This window comes from Polypterus senegalus, chromosome 17, assembly GCF_016835505.1.
Source record: "Polypterus senegalus isolate Bchr_013 chromosome 17, ASM1683550v1, whole genome shotgun sequence".
Taxonomy (NCBI): Eukaryota; Metazoa; Chordata; class Cladistia; order Polypteriformes; family Polypteridae; genus Polypterus; species Polypterus senegalus.
The window spans coordinates 80,191,997-80,210,375 of NC_053170.1; the positions used below are offsets into that span (position 1 = coordinate 80,191,997).

Consider the following 18,379-nt stretch of genomic DNA (forward strand, 5'->3'; position numbering starts at 1 on the left):
CAGAGTTTAAAGAGTAAGCTGGTCAAATTACCTTTTATGTTTCTGACTTATTTTTTAAGAAGAAAACTGCACTTTATGGTGAAATTTTGGTTATTATTATTTAAAGACAATACTATTCTGAAAATGTACTTAAAGTACTTAAACTACCACTTTATTTTTAAGTCTGCCCAATTTTAACCAGGGATGATATTTTTGTTTCTGTTTTGAATTCAAATGCAGTTTAAAAGCTTTTTTTCAGAAATTAAAACAGCTTCAGTTTACAATATTCATGTCCATGTCTATTATTTGATTCTGTCGCCCACTAAAACCGTTTTAAATAAAAAAAAAAACATTTGCGATTTGGGGCAAATTTACGTGCGATTACATACGATTAATCAAGATTAATTCTTACACAGCCTCTAATTAATTGGATTAATTTTTTAATCGAGTCCCACCCTAATATATATATGTAGATTTGTATATATATGTGTATATATATATATGTATGTGTGTATATGTATATATATATAACTGTATATATATATGTGTATAGATGTGTATATATATATATATATATATATATGTTTATATGTATATATATGTTTATATATGTGTCTGTGTGTGTGTGTATATATATATATATATATATATATATATGCCAGCAACACTCATGACAATTACAAAACAATTACATTGTCAATCATGTTACGTTATTATTAAAATGTTTCCTTTTCTTTTTACTTCTCCGCTGCCAATCGCAGCTATTTTATATATATATATATATATATATATATATAGATAGATAGATATGACAACAACACTCATATCAATGACAAAACAATTACATTAACAATCATCTTACGTTATTTTTAAAATGTTTGCTTTTCTTTTCATAACTTCTTTAACACACTACTTCTCCGCTGCGAAGCGCGGGTATTCTGCTAGTTACAGCATAAGCTTGATTGAGACCAAGATCCAGCCCAAGGATTCACAAGGTTTTGCATGACACTCAAACAACTTTTACACACCAATTAGCACTTATATATATGTATATATATCTTATACGTATATAAACGTCTATGCATGGAAGTGTGTCTGTCTGTGCAGCCCGGAAGTGAGAGGCGGAGTAGGGGTAAGGGCTCGGCCTCTGAGGAAACAGAAAACTCGCTTAGCCGCTAATAACACAAGCGAGGCCATCACGTCAGCAAAACGAAACCTCAGAAGAAAGACGACGTCACTTATCCGCTAACATTGGCAAACTGATATCCTTTTTGCTTTTCCTCCTGCCGCTAATGCACAACCGATGCGAGCATGTCTGCAAAATCGAATTCTCCTAGGAAAGAGATTAGTTCCTTTCAATTACCTAACATCTCTACATTTCAGTTTATTTTCAGACGATTTCAATAGTTTCTAGGACCCCGGGCTTTATATAGCAAGAGCTTACACAGCTAGTATATATATATATACTAGCAAAATACCCGCGTTTCGCAGCTGAGAAGTAGTGTGTTAAAGAAGTTATGGAAAAGAAAAGGAAACATTTTAAAAATAATGTAACATGATTGTCAATGTAATTGTTTTGTCACTGTTATGAGTGTTGCTGTCATCAAGGATTTGATTATCATTATTTCTTTCAATCAAGTTCATATTTGAAAGATGTGTTGTGTGCAAGTTACATTCCGTGTTTATCTAGTCTATCCCTGACCATCTCATCTTCGTTGTCAACCGTTATAAAGATAACAGGTTTCATTCATCTAAGTGTTCACTACCCAAAACAGTACTCGTGAATCTAAGATGTTTAACAGGCATTCCCGGTATTAAGTTGTGGATTTGCCTGCGAATATTTAGTGGCAGCATGTCTATGAACTTAATTTAAACTTAAGCTTTACACCTTGCTTTCCTATTGATATGTCTACAAAGGCTTGTTCAGATTCAGAGGGTTGTTCCTTTCTTACTGCATCAATAAACAGCTCGTCTTCCTCTTTATCTGAGACATCACACAGTGCATGCACGGGTTTACCTTTCCCAGTCCTGCAAACATTAGCGAAGTGGTGCAATTTACCACATTTTTTACAGTGTCTTCCTTGTATGCGTCACTTGCTTCATATTCTTTTGCTGCCTTCTCAATTGCGTAATGCGTTTTTTGTCCAGCGCTCTTTGGAGCTCTTGCCTGTTATCTGCATATTGCATTCACAGTCAGTTCACGTGAGCCGCTCGGAGTACATGCATCGAAGGTTCTCAGCTTGTGCAGTCTTGTGCGATCTTGCGATGTCCACGGCTTTATTTAATGCTAGCACTTAAACGTTTCTCTCGCACTTTCGCTGAGTTTGTGCCAAACACTATTCTATCCCTGACCATCTCATCTTCATTTGCATAAGGACAGTCTTTCACCTGCGAATATTTAGCGGCAGGGTGTCTACTGGATTGCTGCTGGCGGACGGCCTTATATGGGCAGGCACTCAATTACATGGGAGGCGTGATGATGGGGGAAGCAACTCCACCTCACACAGCGACCGAGCTGCAGCCTACGTAAGTAGGTTCCAGTTATGACCGTTATGCGTAGAATTTCTAAATGAAACCTGCCCAACTTTTGTAAGGAAGCTGTAAGGAATGAGCCTGCCAAATTTCAGCCTTCTACCTACACGGGAAGTTGGAGAATTAGTGATGAGTCAGTGAGTCAGTCAGTCAGGGCTTTGCCTTTTATTAGTATATATATTAGTATATACTCCCTTGAACCCCTGTCAAAGACTCCAGACACCAGGAAATAGTCCAATAGTTGACTTTATTATAATAATTATGTGCACCAAGCACCCTCTCCTCCACTATACTCATAAATCACACAATAATCACTATCACAAATACAATCTACCACTCCCAGACGCATTGCCCTCCTACCACCCAGCTCAGCTTGCCATCTGGGAGCTCCCATAGTATTAATGGCCCCCATGGCATCCAGCAGGGCTGTGTATAAAAACTGTAATGTCCATGATGTCCTCCTGGTCTTCGGGGAACTGCCATACTGCAGGGAGGGCTCCACCTGGCGGCTTGGGGATACTGGCCGGGATAAACAGCCGGCCATACACCACAATGTATACACACACACACTAGGGGGCTTTGCTTGCCAACCCCCAGGCCTGTGCTACGCCTAGCCTCATTGCAGTTCTGCCACTCGCGTATAGGGATGCGGATGTACAATTTAAACAGATTTTGCTTTCATGGGAATTACTACATATGCATAATAGAACTAACTATTTTACATCAAAGCGAATAATTAACCATATTGAAAAATTGCAAAACTTAATAATTTGAAAATAAATTATGTTTCATGTTGCATTAGAGTTATTACTTGTGTAATACGATTTTGTTCTGTTTGGCTCTGAGATTTCTTAATTGTCTTTGCAAAAGCTGTTCTAACGGGGAACTGTTAACGTTTTAATACGAATGGCATATCAAGATCTCCTTTGGTGTCTAATGTTATCACCTGAAGATGTACTACATTACCTTTCTTGGAAACATCCTTCTATCTACAGTAATTCGTGTGGAGGAAGACCGGACGGTGTTAACAGTTGTAGATATTCTTTATGATATTGTAAGTTGATGTTTTCCTGTTCCGCACTATCACCACCAACTGTTTCAGTATAGTCTATTGATGCACATTTAACCAATTTGCTGTGTAACTGATTGACATTTTTGGCGTTAATTCGTTTGACTTCATCGTTTCTCTGTGCTAGGATTGCCCGTGTACTCATTTTTTCTGTTGATAACCCTTCGTGATGAAATTCTTCAATAAGATTTGGACATAATACGTTTTCTTTAATTGGGAAGTTAAAGTGAGGAAAACGGTAAAATTTATAAGAGCTGAGAGAGCAGGAACTGTGTCTGTCAAAAACATTCACACGAATGAGAGGTGAGAGGACTGTGTGCGTGTTTGAAAATGGTTGAGAGGAGGGTGTGACTTGCCCAAAGTCACGACTCACAGGACTTGAAAAAATCTCTTGAAAAAAGTCTTGTCTTGACCCAGGATTTTCATCCATCCATCCATTCTCTTCCGCTTATCCGAGGTCGGGTCGCGGGGGCAGCAGCTTAAGCAGAGAGGCCCAGACTTCCCTCCCCGCCACTTCTTCCAGCTCTTCCGGAGAATCCCAAATGCTCCCAGGCCAGCCGGGAGACATAGTCCCTCCAGCGTGTCCTGGGTCTTCCCCGGGCCTCCTCCCGTTGGACGTGCCCGAACACCTCACCAGGGAGGCGTCCAGGAGGCATCCTGATCAGATGCCTGAGCCACCTCATCTGACTCCTCTCGATGCGGAGGAGCAGCGGCTCTACTCTGAGCCCTCCCGGATGACTGAGCTTCTCACCCTATCTTTAAGGGAAAGCCCAGACACCCTGCGGAGGAAACTCATTTCAGCCGCTTGTATTCGCGATCTCGTTCTTTCAGTCACTACCCATAGCTCATGACCATAGGTGAGGGTAGGAGCGTAGATCGACTGGTAAATTGAGAGCTTTGCCTTACGGCTCAGCTCCTTTTCACCACGACAGACTGATGCAGAGCCCGCATCACTGCGGATGCCGCACCGATCCGCCTGTCGATCTCATGCTCCATTCTTCCCTCACTCGTGAACAAGACCCCGAGATACTTGAACTCCTCCACTTGGGGCAGGATCTCTCCCCCAACCCTGAGAGGGCACTCCACCCTTTCCAGCTGAGGACCATGCTCTCGGATTTGGAGGTGCTGATTCTCATCCCAGCCGCTTCACACTCAGCTGCGAACCGATCCAGAGAGAGCTGAAGATCACGGCCTGATGAAGCAAACAGGACAACATCATCTGCAAAAGCAGTGACCCAATCCTGAGTCCACCAAACCCCTTCAACACCCTGGTTGCGCCTAGTAATTCTGTCCATAAAAGTTATGAACAGAATCGGTGACAAAGGGCAGCCCTGGTGGAGTCCAACTCTCACTGGAAACGGGCTCGACTTACTGCCAGCAATGCGGACCAAGCTCTGACACCGGTTGTACAGAGACCGAACAGCTCTTATCAGGGGTCCGTACCCCATACTCCCGAGCACCCCCACAGGATTCCCGAGGGACACGGTCGAATGCCTTTTCCAAGTCCACAAAACACATGTAGACGGTCGGGCAAACTCCCATGCACCCTCCAGGACTCTGCTAAGGGTGAAGAGCTGGTCCACTGTTCCACGACCAGGACAAAACCACACTGTTCCTCCTGAATCCGAGGTTCGACTATCCGACGGACCCTCCTCTCCAGAACCCCCGAATAGACTTTTCCAGGGAGGCTGAGGAGTGTGATCCCTCTATAGTTGGAACACACCCTCCGGTCCCCTTTTAAAGAGGGGACCACCACCCCGTCTGCCAATCCAGAGGCACTGTCCCCGATGTCCATGCGATGTTGCAGAGACGTGTCAACCAAGACAGTCCTACAACATCCAGAGCCTTAAGGAACTCCGGGCGATCTCATCCACCCCGGGCCCTGCCACCAAGGAGTTTTTTGACCACCTCGGTGACTTCAGTCCCAGAGATGGGAGAGCCCACCTCAGAGTCCCCAGGCTCTGCTTCCTCATTGGAAGGCATGTTAGTGGGATTGAGGAGGTCTTCGAAGTACTCCTCCCACCGACCCACAACGTCGAAGTCGAGGTCAGCAGCGCACCATCCCCACTATATACGGTGTTGACACTGCACTGCTTCCCCCTCCTGAGACGCCGGACGGTGGACCAGAATCTCCTCGAAGCCGTCCAAAGTCGCTCTCCATGGCCTCCAAACTCCTCCCATGCCCGAGTTTTTGCCTCAGCAACAACCGAAGCCGCGTTCCGCTTGGCCTGCCGGTACCTATCAGCTGCCTCCAGAGACCCACAGGACAAAAAAGTCCTATAGGACTCCTTCTTCAGCTTGACGGCATCCCTCACCGCCGGTGTCCACCAAAAGCTACTTAAAAAGCTTTAAAGCTACTTCTGACAGGAGACTCTGCCAGCCGTTCCCAGCAGACCCTCACAACACGTTTGGGCCTACGAGGTCTGACCGGCATCTTCCTCCACCATCGAAGCCAACTCACCACCAGGTGGTGATCAGTTGACAGCTCTGCCCCTCTCTTCACAGCGAGTGTCCAAGACATATGGCCGCAAGTCCGACGACACGACCACAAAGTCGATCATCAATCTGAGGCCTAGGGTGTCCTGGTGCCAAGTGCACATATGAACACCCTTATGCTTGAACATGGTGTTCGTTATGGACAATCCGTGATGAGCACAGAAGTCCAATAACAAAACACCGCTCGGGTTCAGATCGGGGGGGCCATTCCTCCCAATCACGCCCTTCCAGGTCTCACTGTCATTGCCCACGTGAGCATTGAAGTCTCCCAGCAAAACGAGGGAATCCCCAGAAGGTATGCCCTCTAGCCACCCCTCCAGAGACTCCAAAAAGGGTGGATACTCCCAACTGCTGTTCGGCGCATACGCACAAACAACAGTCAGGACCCTTCCCCACCCGGCGGAGGGAGGCCACCCTCTCGTCCACCGGGGTAAACCCCAATGCACAGGCTCCGAGTCGGGGGGCAATAAGTATGCCCACACCTGCTCGGCGCCTCTCACCAGGGGCAACTCCAGAGTGGTAGAGAGTCCAGCCCATCTCAAGGAGATTGGTTCCAGAGTCCAAGCTGTGCGTCGAGGTGAGTCCGACTATATCTAGCCGGAACCTCTCGACCTTGCGCACTAGCTCAGGCTCCTTCCCATTCAGAGAGGTGACATTCTACGTCCCAAGAGCCAGTTTCTGTAGCCGAGGATCAGACCGCCAAGGTCCCCGCCTTCGGCCACCACCCAACTCACATTGCACCCAACCTCCATGGCCCCTCCCATAGGTGGTGAGCCCATGAGGAGGAGGACCCACGTTACCTCTTCGGACTGTGCCCGGCCGAGCCCCATGGGTGCAGGCCCGGCCACCAGGCGCTCGCCATCGAGCCCCACCTCCAGGCCTGGCTCCAGAGGGGGGCCCCGGTGACCCGCGTCCGGGCACGGGAAAACGTCGCCCACAGTTTTTATTTTTCATTGGAGGTTTATTGAACCGCTTTTTTGTCTCATCCTCACCCAGGACCAGTTTGCCTTGGTGGCCTACCAGGCATAAAGCCCCGGACAACATAGCTCCTAGGATCATTGGGACACGCAAACCCCTCCACCACGATAAGGTGACGGTTCAAGGAGGAGACCCAGGATTTTTTTTATATTATATTATGCCCCGACAGTGGAAGGACTGGGGGAGACAGCATTTCCAGGACATTTCCTCCCTTAAACCAGCAAAGGGCAGCCCCACTTGGCTTCCAACGGGGCCACAGGTTACGAGCAAGAAACTCAACCCTGCTGGGGCTCGTGACCACAGTCAAGGGTTGTCTGGACGCTTGCAGGGCCCTATTTGGCAGCATTTCCGCCACAGCGCTGCTGGAAGAAGCTCGTTGGACACCTGGTCTCCTTCCGGATACCCTATAAAAGCAGCCAGTCACCACCACTCAACAGCCTGAATCGGGAGGAAGTGGATGAAGCTCGGGAAGAAGATTGGAAGCGGAAGGACTGGCTGTAGAAAGAGAAGGGACTGTGTTGTGCTTTGTGCTTTGCCTGGTGTGTTGTGGAGTCTACAACTGTAAATAAACCTCTTGCTGTGTGACAATTAGTGTCCTGCCTGTTTGTGTCGGGGTTAAAGCGGCTGTACGTACCCTTGGGCTTCACTATATATGTGTATATATTGTCACACACGTGCGCATGAGAGGCAGCTAAAGGGCTTGAGTAAGGGCAATTCCGAGTCAGACTGGGATGTGGCAGAGTGCACTGATTCTTTTTCTTACTTTCCTGCAGACCATTCATGGGAGATTCCACCTGGCCCTGTTGACGTCACTTCCGGGTCTGAGCCTATGGTTGAAGAACCTTATGAGCCCGACCCCTCTGACTTCACTTCCTGTCTTCCCCTTTAAAAGCCTCCACCTTTTCCTTATTCCCTCAGTTCTGTTTTGTACACATCAGTGCTGTATAACATTTTGCGACTTGTATACTTATTACAATTTGAGCATTTACAAGATTATACCTAAATACATGTTGCCATTGTGAAATTCTTTTGAGTTATTAAAGCTTTTGTAATAATCATAACCTGCTTGTCTTTTTACATACAAACAACTGTAAACCTAATTTTGCCCACCCCTGTGTGTGTGTGAGAGAGAGATTCCCAACTCATAGTACTGTATTTATGTGTGTACCGCGCGCACATTTTTTCCCAAAAATTAGCATTAGAAAATCAGGTGCGCGTCATACACGAGGAAATGTAATTCTGTAATGTTTACTTCTTCTGCTTGGGCTCACTTGCTTGCTCTCTCTCTTGCTCGCGCTCTCTCTCTCTAAACGCTTCCTATACAATCACAATGCGCGTCATACATGGGGCAAAACGATTTTCGCAATTTTCTTTGTAAAAATTAGGCCGCACGTCTTACACGAGGACACGTGGTACTCGAGTAAAAACTGTAGTTGAAATTAAAGTTGACAATCTGGCCATTAATAAGGAATATTACCAAAATATTAAACTCATAATCATATTTACCATGCTTGATTTCTTGTGCCACCAAACATTTTAACATTTTGAGCTATTGCGAAAGAAACCTTCAGAATTTTTTTCCTATACATCTTAAAAGCAAATTATAAGCGCCTTACCTCATACTGTGTTATCAGGCCATTTGCTTCTAAGGGCTCCTCCCATTTTAGGAAAATCATGTCTTCCAATGGTGTAAAGGTTAGTGAGTCTGCAGCAATGGCACCAGGCACTGCAACAAGAAAAAGAGACAAGTCGGTAGTGCTGAAGCATTTCACACAAGTCCGTGGACTTCTGCTGTCAGGTGATAAATATTCCTTTACCACTTCTCATTTTGTTGAGCCACAGAAAATTGGAAACCTTGCAACATGTCTTCAGTTTTCAAGTCAGGTGTGTAAAAATATAAGAAATAACTCTGATGTCTGCATATGTAACAATTTTAACAGATTTAACAGTTTATCTGGCAGTCTCTTAAAGGCAAAACAAACATGTGCAACATTTAGTGTTTTCTCTTTTCAGAAACTGTACTTTAGCACTCATTTTAAAAATAAATTCATTTAATTAACCTTTATTTTTACTGTTTCTAAATACAGTAAACTGCAAAAATAATAAAAAACTGTTACTTGTAAAGTTTCTATTGCTTTACACTTACCTTATTAATATTGTAATGATTTCATTTATGTTTTACATTTATTTAATAACTGACACATTTACATTTGGAAACGAGTATGCCACATTGCCCTTTAGATTCTGAAGGCCAGACCCACCCCTCATGTCCGATAGGACCCTCTAGGTGATGCTGCGCTCATGCTGCTAACACTGTGGCCCACCGACCGCTCACCCCCCGGGTGCAAGTGCTTCATTACCAACAGATTCTTCAGCTCAGCTCTTATGGGTTTTTCTTTGCTGCTTTTCCACTACTGCTGCGTCTCACATTTTCCTATAGCTGTGCATTTTCTGACCTCTGCTTTGTCCATTTGTTCCTGTTGCCTCTGTTGTATAAGATTCCTGTATGCAAGAAGTACTGTTCTCATTTCTTGAAATCTATTAAGCGATCTTAAGCAAGAAAAAAATATCTACTCGGAGAATAAGTTAAATACTGTAGCATTTATATCTACATTTTCTGAAGATCTGAGAACCTTTTAAAGAGTAATGGCAGAAAATGTCGTTTATAAATGTAGAACGATATTTTTCACTAATCTATTGATTTATCTAAATTAGTATATTATATATACTATATATATATTTTTTGATGCTTGTGCCAGAGAAAGTTCAGGTTTTTATTTTTAGGGGGGTAAAAACACGCATGCTTTCTTATAAACAGTCAGAAAGATTTGGGATGGGCTGACTGTCAATTGAGTTAGCACACAGGTCTCATATCTCACGGTAATAAAAGTGCTTATAACTGCGTATTTCGCTAATGCAAGAAGTCTTTCCTGCCTGGGGTGCTTCTTTCTTTCAGAACTGTGTGGAAAGCAACGTCCCCTCATTGAGTTTTCTTTGAATTTGATTAACTCTGAGAAGACAGAATTCAAGTTGACTTTTCGTTGAAGATTAATTAGTTTTTACATTTTACATTTCTTTGAAAGACTCCAAAACTGTGCACTTGTAAGAGTAAAGTGTGTATGCACTAAGGTAAGACGATCGCAGTCCTAACATCTCGGTAGGCACAGTTGCTAACAGCCTCTTCTCTTTCACCTGGAGCCAAGAGGACAAAGCCCAATAATGTCACTTCCAGCTTGGCCCCGGAACTCCCGTCTCTTCTTTTCTTAGGGCTACTTAATGGATTGTGGCACCGGAAGTCAGTTTATTTGGGAAATTCAACCCTGCGAGCAAGAAGCTCCCTGAAAGAAACATTTGTTATTGCCTGAGGCCAAAGAAAAGGGGCATTAAAGAATGACTGATGTCCACAGCATTTCATTGCCAAATGGTCCCCCCCGACAACCCATAAATACTTCTAAAGCTCAGTTAGAGTGACCACTGGGATTTAGGCCACATCCTTGACCAAGACCCCTCTTGTCTTGTTACTCAGTTTGGCCAGACAGTCAACTCTAGGAGGAGTCCTGGAGATTCTAAACGTCTTTGTTTTCACAGTTATTGAGGCCTCTGTGCTCCTGGAAACTCTCAAAGCTTTAGAGATTGCTTATCCCCCTGCTCTGTTCTGTGCCTCACTACAGTTTGATCACAGAGGTCTACAGAGAGGGTTTTGGACTTCATTGCTTGGTCTTTGTCCTGACATGCAGTGTTGTGAATTTTGGGACCTCATATAGCCAGGTGTGTGTCTTTCTAAATGATGTCCAATCAATTTAATTTCCACAGGTGGATCGCCAGTCAAGTTCTACAAACATCTCATGGTCTTGTGCCCAAATATTTATAGCTGTGCGTTGTTTTCTGTGCTCTGACTGAAGCCCCCGTCTCCTGCTGCCTGATGTTCCCAGCACCATCCTTGACAATTGGTACTCTGTTGTTTTCTGTGCTCTGACTGTGTTGACTTACCTCCAAATAGATTTTTGAAATTAAAGCCAGTAACCTTTACCTTGGTCTTATCAGACTGTAAGACATCTCTCTCCGCTGAAAATGGCTTCTTGTAAAATTTATAAGGGTGAGTGCTTTTTGCACAGCGTACCTTCCATCTTGCCACCCACCCCACCGTTGTGATTATTGACCTTTTATTAGTTCTTTCTGTGCCTGATAAACTTTTCTGATAGACTTAAATCATTTTTCCTTACATTTTGAATCACAAGGATTCCAAAAAAAAGCATTATTTCCTTATGTAATTCTGTTGAAATTTAGTTGGAATTATTTTTTGTTTGGAAAAAACAAAACAAAAAAAATGCCATTTTCAGATTTCTTTTTCTTTTCCCACTGATCATCCGACCCTTAGTATAATTAGTTGATCCATCCATCCATCCACTTCCGCTTATCCGAGGTCGGGTCGTGAGGGCAGCAGCTTAAGCAGAGATGCCCAGACTTCCCTCTCCCCGGCCACTTCTTCCAGCTCTTCCGGGAGAATCCCAAGGCGTTCCCAGGCCAGCCGGGAGACATAGTCCCTCCAGCATATCCTGGGTCTTCCCCAGGATCTTCTCCCGGTTGGACGTGCCCAGAACACCTCACCAGGGAGGCATCCTGATCAGATGCCCGAGCCACCTCATCTGACTCCTCTTAATGCGGAGGAGCAGCGGCTCTACTCTGAGCCCCTCCCGGATGACTGTGCTTCTCACCCTATCTTTAAGGGAAAGCCCAGACACCCTGCAGAGGAAACTCATTTCAGACGCTTGGATTTGCGATCTCGTTCTTTCGGTCACTACCCATAGCTCATGACCATAGGTGAGGGTAGGAACGTAGATCAAGTGGTAAATTGAGAGCTTTGCCTTACGGCTCAGCTCTTTTTTCACCACGACAGACCAATGCAGAGCCCGCATCACTGCAGATGCCACATCGATCCGCCCGTCAATCTCACAATCCATTCTTCCCTCATTCGTGAACAAGACCCCAAGATACTTGAACTCCTCCACTTGGGGCAGGATCTCTCCTCCAACCCTGAGAGGGCACTCCACCCTTTTCTGGCTGAGGACCATGGTCTCGGATTTGGAGGTGCTGATTCTCATCCCAGCCGCTTCACACTCAGCTGCGAACCGATCCAGAGAGAGCTGAAGATCACGGCCTGATGAAGCAAACAGGACAACATCATCTGCAAAAAGCAGTGACCCAATCCTGAGTCCACCAAACTGGACCCCTTCAACACCCTGGCTGCGCCTAGAAATTCTGTCCATAAAAGTTATGAACAGAATCGGTGACAAAGGGCAGCCCTGGCGGAGTCCAACTCTCACTGGAAACGGGCTCGACTTACTACCGGCAATGCGGACCAAGCTCTGACACTGGTTGTACAGAGACCAACAGCTCTTATCAGGGGTCCGTACCCCATACTCCTGAGCACCCCCACAGGATTCCCGAGGGACACGGTCGAATGCCTTTTCCAAGTCCACAAAGCACATGTAGACTGGTTGGGCAAACTCCCATGCACCCTCCAGGACTCTGCTAAGGGTGTAGAGCTGGTCCACTGTTCCGCGACCAGGACGAAAACCACACTGTTCCTCCTGAATCCGAGGTTCGACTATCCGACGGACCCTCCTCTCCAGAACCCCCGAATAGACTTTTCCAGGGAGGCTGAGGAGTGTGATCCCTCTATAGTTGGAACACACCCTCTGGTCCCCCTTTTTAAAGAGGGCGATCACCACCCAGGTCTGCCAATCCAGAGGCACTGTCCCCGATGTCTATGCAATGTTGCAGAGATGTGTCAACCAATACAGTCCTACAACATCCAGAGCTTTAAGGAACTCCGGGTGTATCTCATCCACCCCGGGGCCCTGCCACCAAGGAGTTTTTTGACCACCTCGGTGACTTCAGTCCCAGAGATGGGAGAGCCCACCTCAGAGTCCCCAGGCTCTGCTTCCTCATTGGAAGGCATGTTAGTGGGATTGAGGAGGTCTTCAAAGTACTCCCCCCACCGACCAACAATGTCCCGAGTCTAGGTCAGCAGCGCACCATCCCCACCATATACGGTGTTGACACTGCACTGCTTCCCCCTCCTGAGACGCCGGACGGTGGACCAGAATCTCCTCGGCCGTCCAAAGTCGCTCTCCATGGCCTCTCCAAACTCCTCCCATGCCCGAAGTTTTTGCCTCAGCAACAACCGGCCGCATTCCGCTTGGCCTGCCGGTACCTATCAGCTGCCTCCAGAGACCCACAGGACCAAAAGGTCCTATAGGACTCCTTCTTCAGCTTGACGGCGTCCCTCACCGACCACCTTACGGCCACAGCTCCGGTCAGCCGCCTCAACAATAGAGGCACGGAACATGGCCCATTCGGACTCAATGTCCCCCACCTCCCTCGGGACGTGGTCGAAGTTCTGCCAAAGGTGGGAGTTGAAGCTACTTCTGACAGGGGACTCTGGCAGACATTCCCAGCAGACCCTCACAACATGTTTGGGCCTACCAGGTCTGACCGGCATCTTCCCCCACCATCGAAGCCAACTCACCACCAGGTGGTGATCAGTTGACAGCTCTGCCCCTCTCTTCACCCAAGTGTCCAAGACATGTGGCCGCAAGTCCGACGACACGACCACAAAGTCGATCATCGAACTGAGGCCTAGGGTGTCCTGGTGCCAAGTGCATATATGAACACCCTTATGCTTGAACATGGTGTTTGTTATGGACAATCCGTGACGAGCACAGAAGTCCAATAACAAAACACCGCTCGGGTTCAGATTGGGGAGGCCATTCCTCCCAATCACGCCCTTCCAGGTCTCACTGTCATTGCCCACGTGGGCATTGAAGTCTCCCAGCAAAACGAGGGAATCCCCAGAAGGTATGCCCTCTAGCACCCCCTCCAGAGACTCCAAAAAGGGTGGATAATCAAAACTGCTGTTCGGGCGCATACGCACAAACAACAGTCAGGACCCTTCCCCCCACCCGAAGGCGGAGGGAGGCAAGTCGGTGGGCAATAAGTATGCCCACACCTGCTCACCGCCTCTCACCGGGGGCAACTCCAGAGTGGTAGAGAGTCAAGCCCCTCTCAAGGAGATTGGTTCCAGAGTCCAAGCTGTGCGTCGAGGTGAGTCCGACTATATCTAGCCGGAACCTCTCGACCTCGTGCACTAGCTCAGGCTCCTTCCCCTTCAGAGAGGTGACATTCCACGTCCCAAGAGCCAGCTTCTGTAGCCAAGGATCGGAACGCCAAGGTCCACGCCTTCGGCCACCACCCAATTCACACTGCACCCGACCTCCTTGGCCCCTCCCATAGATGGTGAGCCCATGGGAAGGTAATTAGTTGATTTGTTTGTATTTCTTTGTTTTCACTGCTTACCATTTGTAAAGCACCTTGAGTAATACTTTGTATTGGAAGGCACTATATACATAAATATTGTTGTTCTTATTTTTATTGTTTTTGTGGTGAAGACTTAGCATATCGGAAAACTTATTCTCAAGTATCAACTCCGACTCCTCACTGGTAATAGCTGTAGGATTCTTCCTAACCTGTTCGCTTGTCCTACTCTGGAGAGGCCCTAATTCTTACCCTTACCCTAGTTAGACTTTTAAGTGTGACTCTTAGGAGTAATTTTGAGATGCAAGCAATGGCCTTTATTTTTCTCCTCTACTTAGCCAAGCTATCTTGTGCCAACTTTTCATCGGTCTTTTGGTATACAGGTGGTCCTCAGGTTACGACACAGTTCCGTTCCTACAACAGTGATGTAACCTGAATTTTAATGTAAGTCGAAACACACCCTAACCTAAGTCACTTACCTATCCTAACACATTTGCAAAATCATAATCTCGAACATAAAAACACAACTAAGCCACAGAAAAAGGAAAATGACATACATATACTGTACTGTACTGTAGTAACAGAAAAAATTAGAGTAAAAAAATCCTTACCTTTATTCCTTCTTGCGTCTCAATTTTTTAAAAGTTTTATGGGAGTGAGCGTTGTAAACTCGAAACGTCGTATGTAGAGACGTTGTATCCCAAGGACCCCCTGTACTTGCAAGTGCTGTACAGTAATGGCTAATGGCTGGAAGGTGTGGTATTGTGTCTTGAGGCCCCACATCCATATTATAACTGGTTAGTAGTAAACCTCTCTAATTCTTCTTCTTTTCTTCTCAGTGTCCTATGATGCCACTTGGAATTGCTTCCATTATGAGTAGTAATTTACTTTTGATCAGGCAATGGGCCTTTGGGGTGGGTTTGTCCTTGATAATAATGGACCCCACTTTCAACATTCCAGAATGACGAGGGATCTAACGTTTTCTGTTCCTTGTCTTCTGTGGTGTATTGTGAAGTGCCCACTGATAGGCCGTATAGCTGCTTGACCTAAGATAGCTACAGTATTGTAATTTCCTTTATACGTATAATCATTTGTGTTTGAATTATGAAAAATTTTGGGGATATTCCCATCCATCTATGTATCCATGATCTGACTTATTAAGTCCAGTTCAGCGTCATGTAGAGTCAAAGCCAGTTACTGTGCCATTGGACACAAAGCAGAGTACCCAGGATGGGCTGCCAATCTGTAACAGGATACCTTCACACACACACACACACACACACACTCAGTGATCCACAGCCATTTTTAGGGTCCCCAAATAATGTAACACAATGTGGGAAGAAACCCATCAAAGACGTGGGAAGAACAAACAATGCCAAGGCTGGCATTCAAACCTGGGACTCTGGAGTTGTGTGGCACCAGACAAAAACTCATCTGTAAAGACCTCAATACATGGCAATAAATAGTTTAAAATACTGTGCCCTCATAATGTTTGGGACAAAGACACACTTTTCCTTGATTTTCTTCTCTTCTCCACAATTTTTAAATTACAAATGAAACAATTTAGACGTGATTAAAGTGCACACTGTAGGCTTTCATGTAAGGGTACAGTATTTGCATACATTTTCGGTCAAACAACAGTTTTTCTACATGGTGTTCCCATTTCATGGGTGTCACAGGTGTTTGTGATTCTTCAAACTTGCTTGTACCCTTTAACTCTTTGAGGGCTGAATATTTTCTCCAAAAATCAGTTTCTGAAAAGCAACGGTTTCACACAGAAATCGACATAAAACGTCTGTTGCTGCATGCTGTGCCTGCCAGTTTGCGAAGAATGTGCAGCAGGTTTGCTGCCAGGCTGTCTTTGCATGGCTGTGGCAGTAGCAGCAGTGGTCACGGTCGCAGTGCATTGCAATGTGGTTTCTACATCTTATCGTTGTTAAGTGGCAGTTCTAGTTGGTTAACATTGTCAGTACCATGATTAGCTGGGGACCAATCAGCTGAAGCTGGAACCTCACATTTGTTTCCGATCACTTGTATCAAAATCAGAGTCCGACAAGTCATAGTCCAGTTCAGAGATAATAGGCAAAATGTCGTCTGCGAAGCATTTCGCTTTACGCATTCGCTTTGATCTCTCGCCAGATGTCAGTACCATTTTTGCCATTGTTTGTGCCTTGCTACTCATGAAAGCGCAGGAACTCTCGGTCAGACCAATGAATCGAACGTTCCTTCAGACGAGAGTCCAACTAAAACAACAGTTGGTTTTGTCACAGTTTACAGTTGATAACCTTTCTTCTTTTTGACAAAAGTCGACATCAGCCCTGAAAGATTTAAAATAGTCTGCAGTTGCTACTGTTCAACATGAGGACAAGAGCTGTGCCAATGAAGCCATTATGAGGAAAAAAAAGAAACAAGAATAAAACCACTGTAGACATCAATAAAACCCTAGGATGACCAAAACCAACAGTCTGGAATGTCATTAAGAAGAAAGAACGCAATGGTGAGCTCAGCAATCACAAAGGGACTGGTAGGCCAAGGAAGACCTCCACTGCTGATGACAGAAGAATCCTCATTACAGTAAAGAAAAAGCCACAACACTTGTCTGACAGATCAGAAACCGTCTTCAAGAGGCAGATGTGGACGTGTCAGAGATGACTTTCAGCAGAAGACTTCATGAACAGAAATACAAAGGCCACACTGCATGATACAAACCACAGGTAGCCACAAAAACAGGATGACCAGATTACAGTTTGTGATAAAGGAATTCAAAGAGCCTGCAGAATTGTTGTAAAAGGTCTTGTGGACAGACCAGACAAAGATGAACCTGTATCAGAGGGACGACAAGAGCAAAGTGTGCAGAAGAAAAGAAACCTCATCTGTTAAACATGGTGCTGGGGGTGTTATGACTTGGGCATGTATGGCTGCCACACTTCTCTTCACTGATGATGGAACTGCTGACGGTAGTGACATGATGAGTTCTGAGGTGTAGAGAAACATCTGATCTGCTGAAGTTCCAGTAAATGCCTCCAAATTCATTGGACGGTGCTTCATCCTACAAGATAATGATCCAAACATACCGCTAAGGCAACACAGGAGTTTGAAAAAGCTAAAAAATGGAAAATTGAATGGCCAAGCTAGTCAGGTGATTTTAATCCACGGCCTTCAATATGCTTAAGAGGAAATTTAAGGGGCGAAAAAACATGCAGGAGCTGAAGACGGCTGCTTTAGAAGTTTGGCAGAGCATCACCAGAGGAGACCCTCAGCACCTGGTGATGTTTTATGAATCACAGACTTCACGCAGTCATTACATGCGAGGGATATGCGACAAAGACCTAAATACGAGACCTGACATTGCGGTGTCCCCAGAATTATGGTGTACTGAAATGGGGGGGGAACCATGTAGAAAAAGTGTTGTAATTTCAGCATGCCGTGACTGAAATGTATGCAAATACCTTTAAATGAGTCTGCAATGTGCACTTTAATCACGTCTGAATTGTTTGATTTGTAATTTGTGCAGCAGTGAGCTAAATCAAGAAAAAAAAGTGTCTTTGTTCCAAACGTTATGGAGGGCACTGCATATCCACACACATTATAGTGCAGAATATCAAAAGTAATTCAGCCAAGATGAAGTAGCAAACACACCACTCAAAATAAACACTGTTTTAATGTATTATTTACAAGGCCACATTATATCTGTATAAAGCTCTGCTCTGCATTGAACAACAAAGGCCAAAAAGCAAAACAGTCTGATGTTCTACAGATATATTTTATCATTTGACATTCCAGGATTGTTGCCGGAAAGATAATGCTTGCAAACAAAACACTCGTCACTGGAGAAATGAATGACATTTGAGTCTGCACGCTGCTCAATCAGATGTTTGCCAAAAGCCCTAAGATGTACAGTAAGGCATTCAAAAAGTAAAAACAAGTGGCTCTGCGTGATCTCATTTTGGAATAGTAGCCATGATATGATTGTTCTTTTTTGATTTTTTTGCTTCTCTGTGACCACTA

General features: G+C 45.2%; 1 protein-coding gene across 4 annotated transcripts in view; it reads right to left on the bottom strand.

Annotated features, from left to right (window-relative positions):
- LOC120517926 (receptor-type tyrosine-protein phosphatase U-like) overlaps positions 1 to 18,379 on the bottom strand; it is a 1,019,277-nt gene that overhangs the window by 216,830 nt on the left and 784,068 nt on the right. For all 4 annotated transcript variants that reach the window (XM_039740445.1, XM_039740444.1, XM_039740443.1 and 1 more), the window contains exon 9: positions 8,671 to 8,780. In XM_039740445.1, coding sequence (XP_039596379.1) covers positions 8,671 to 8,780 — 110 coding nt within the window. The remainder of the gene's footprint in view (positions 1 to 8,670; positions 8,781 to 18,379) is intronic.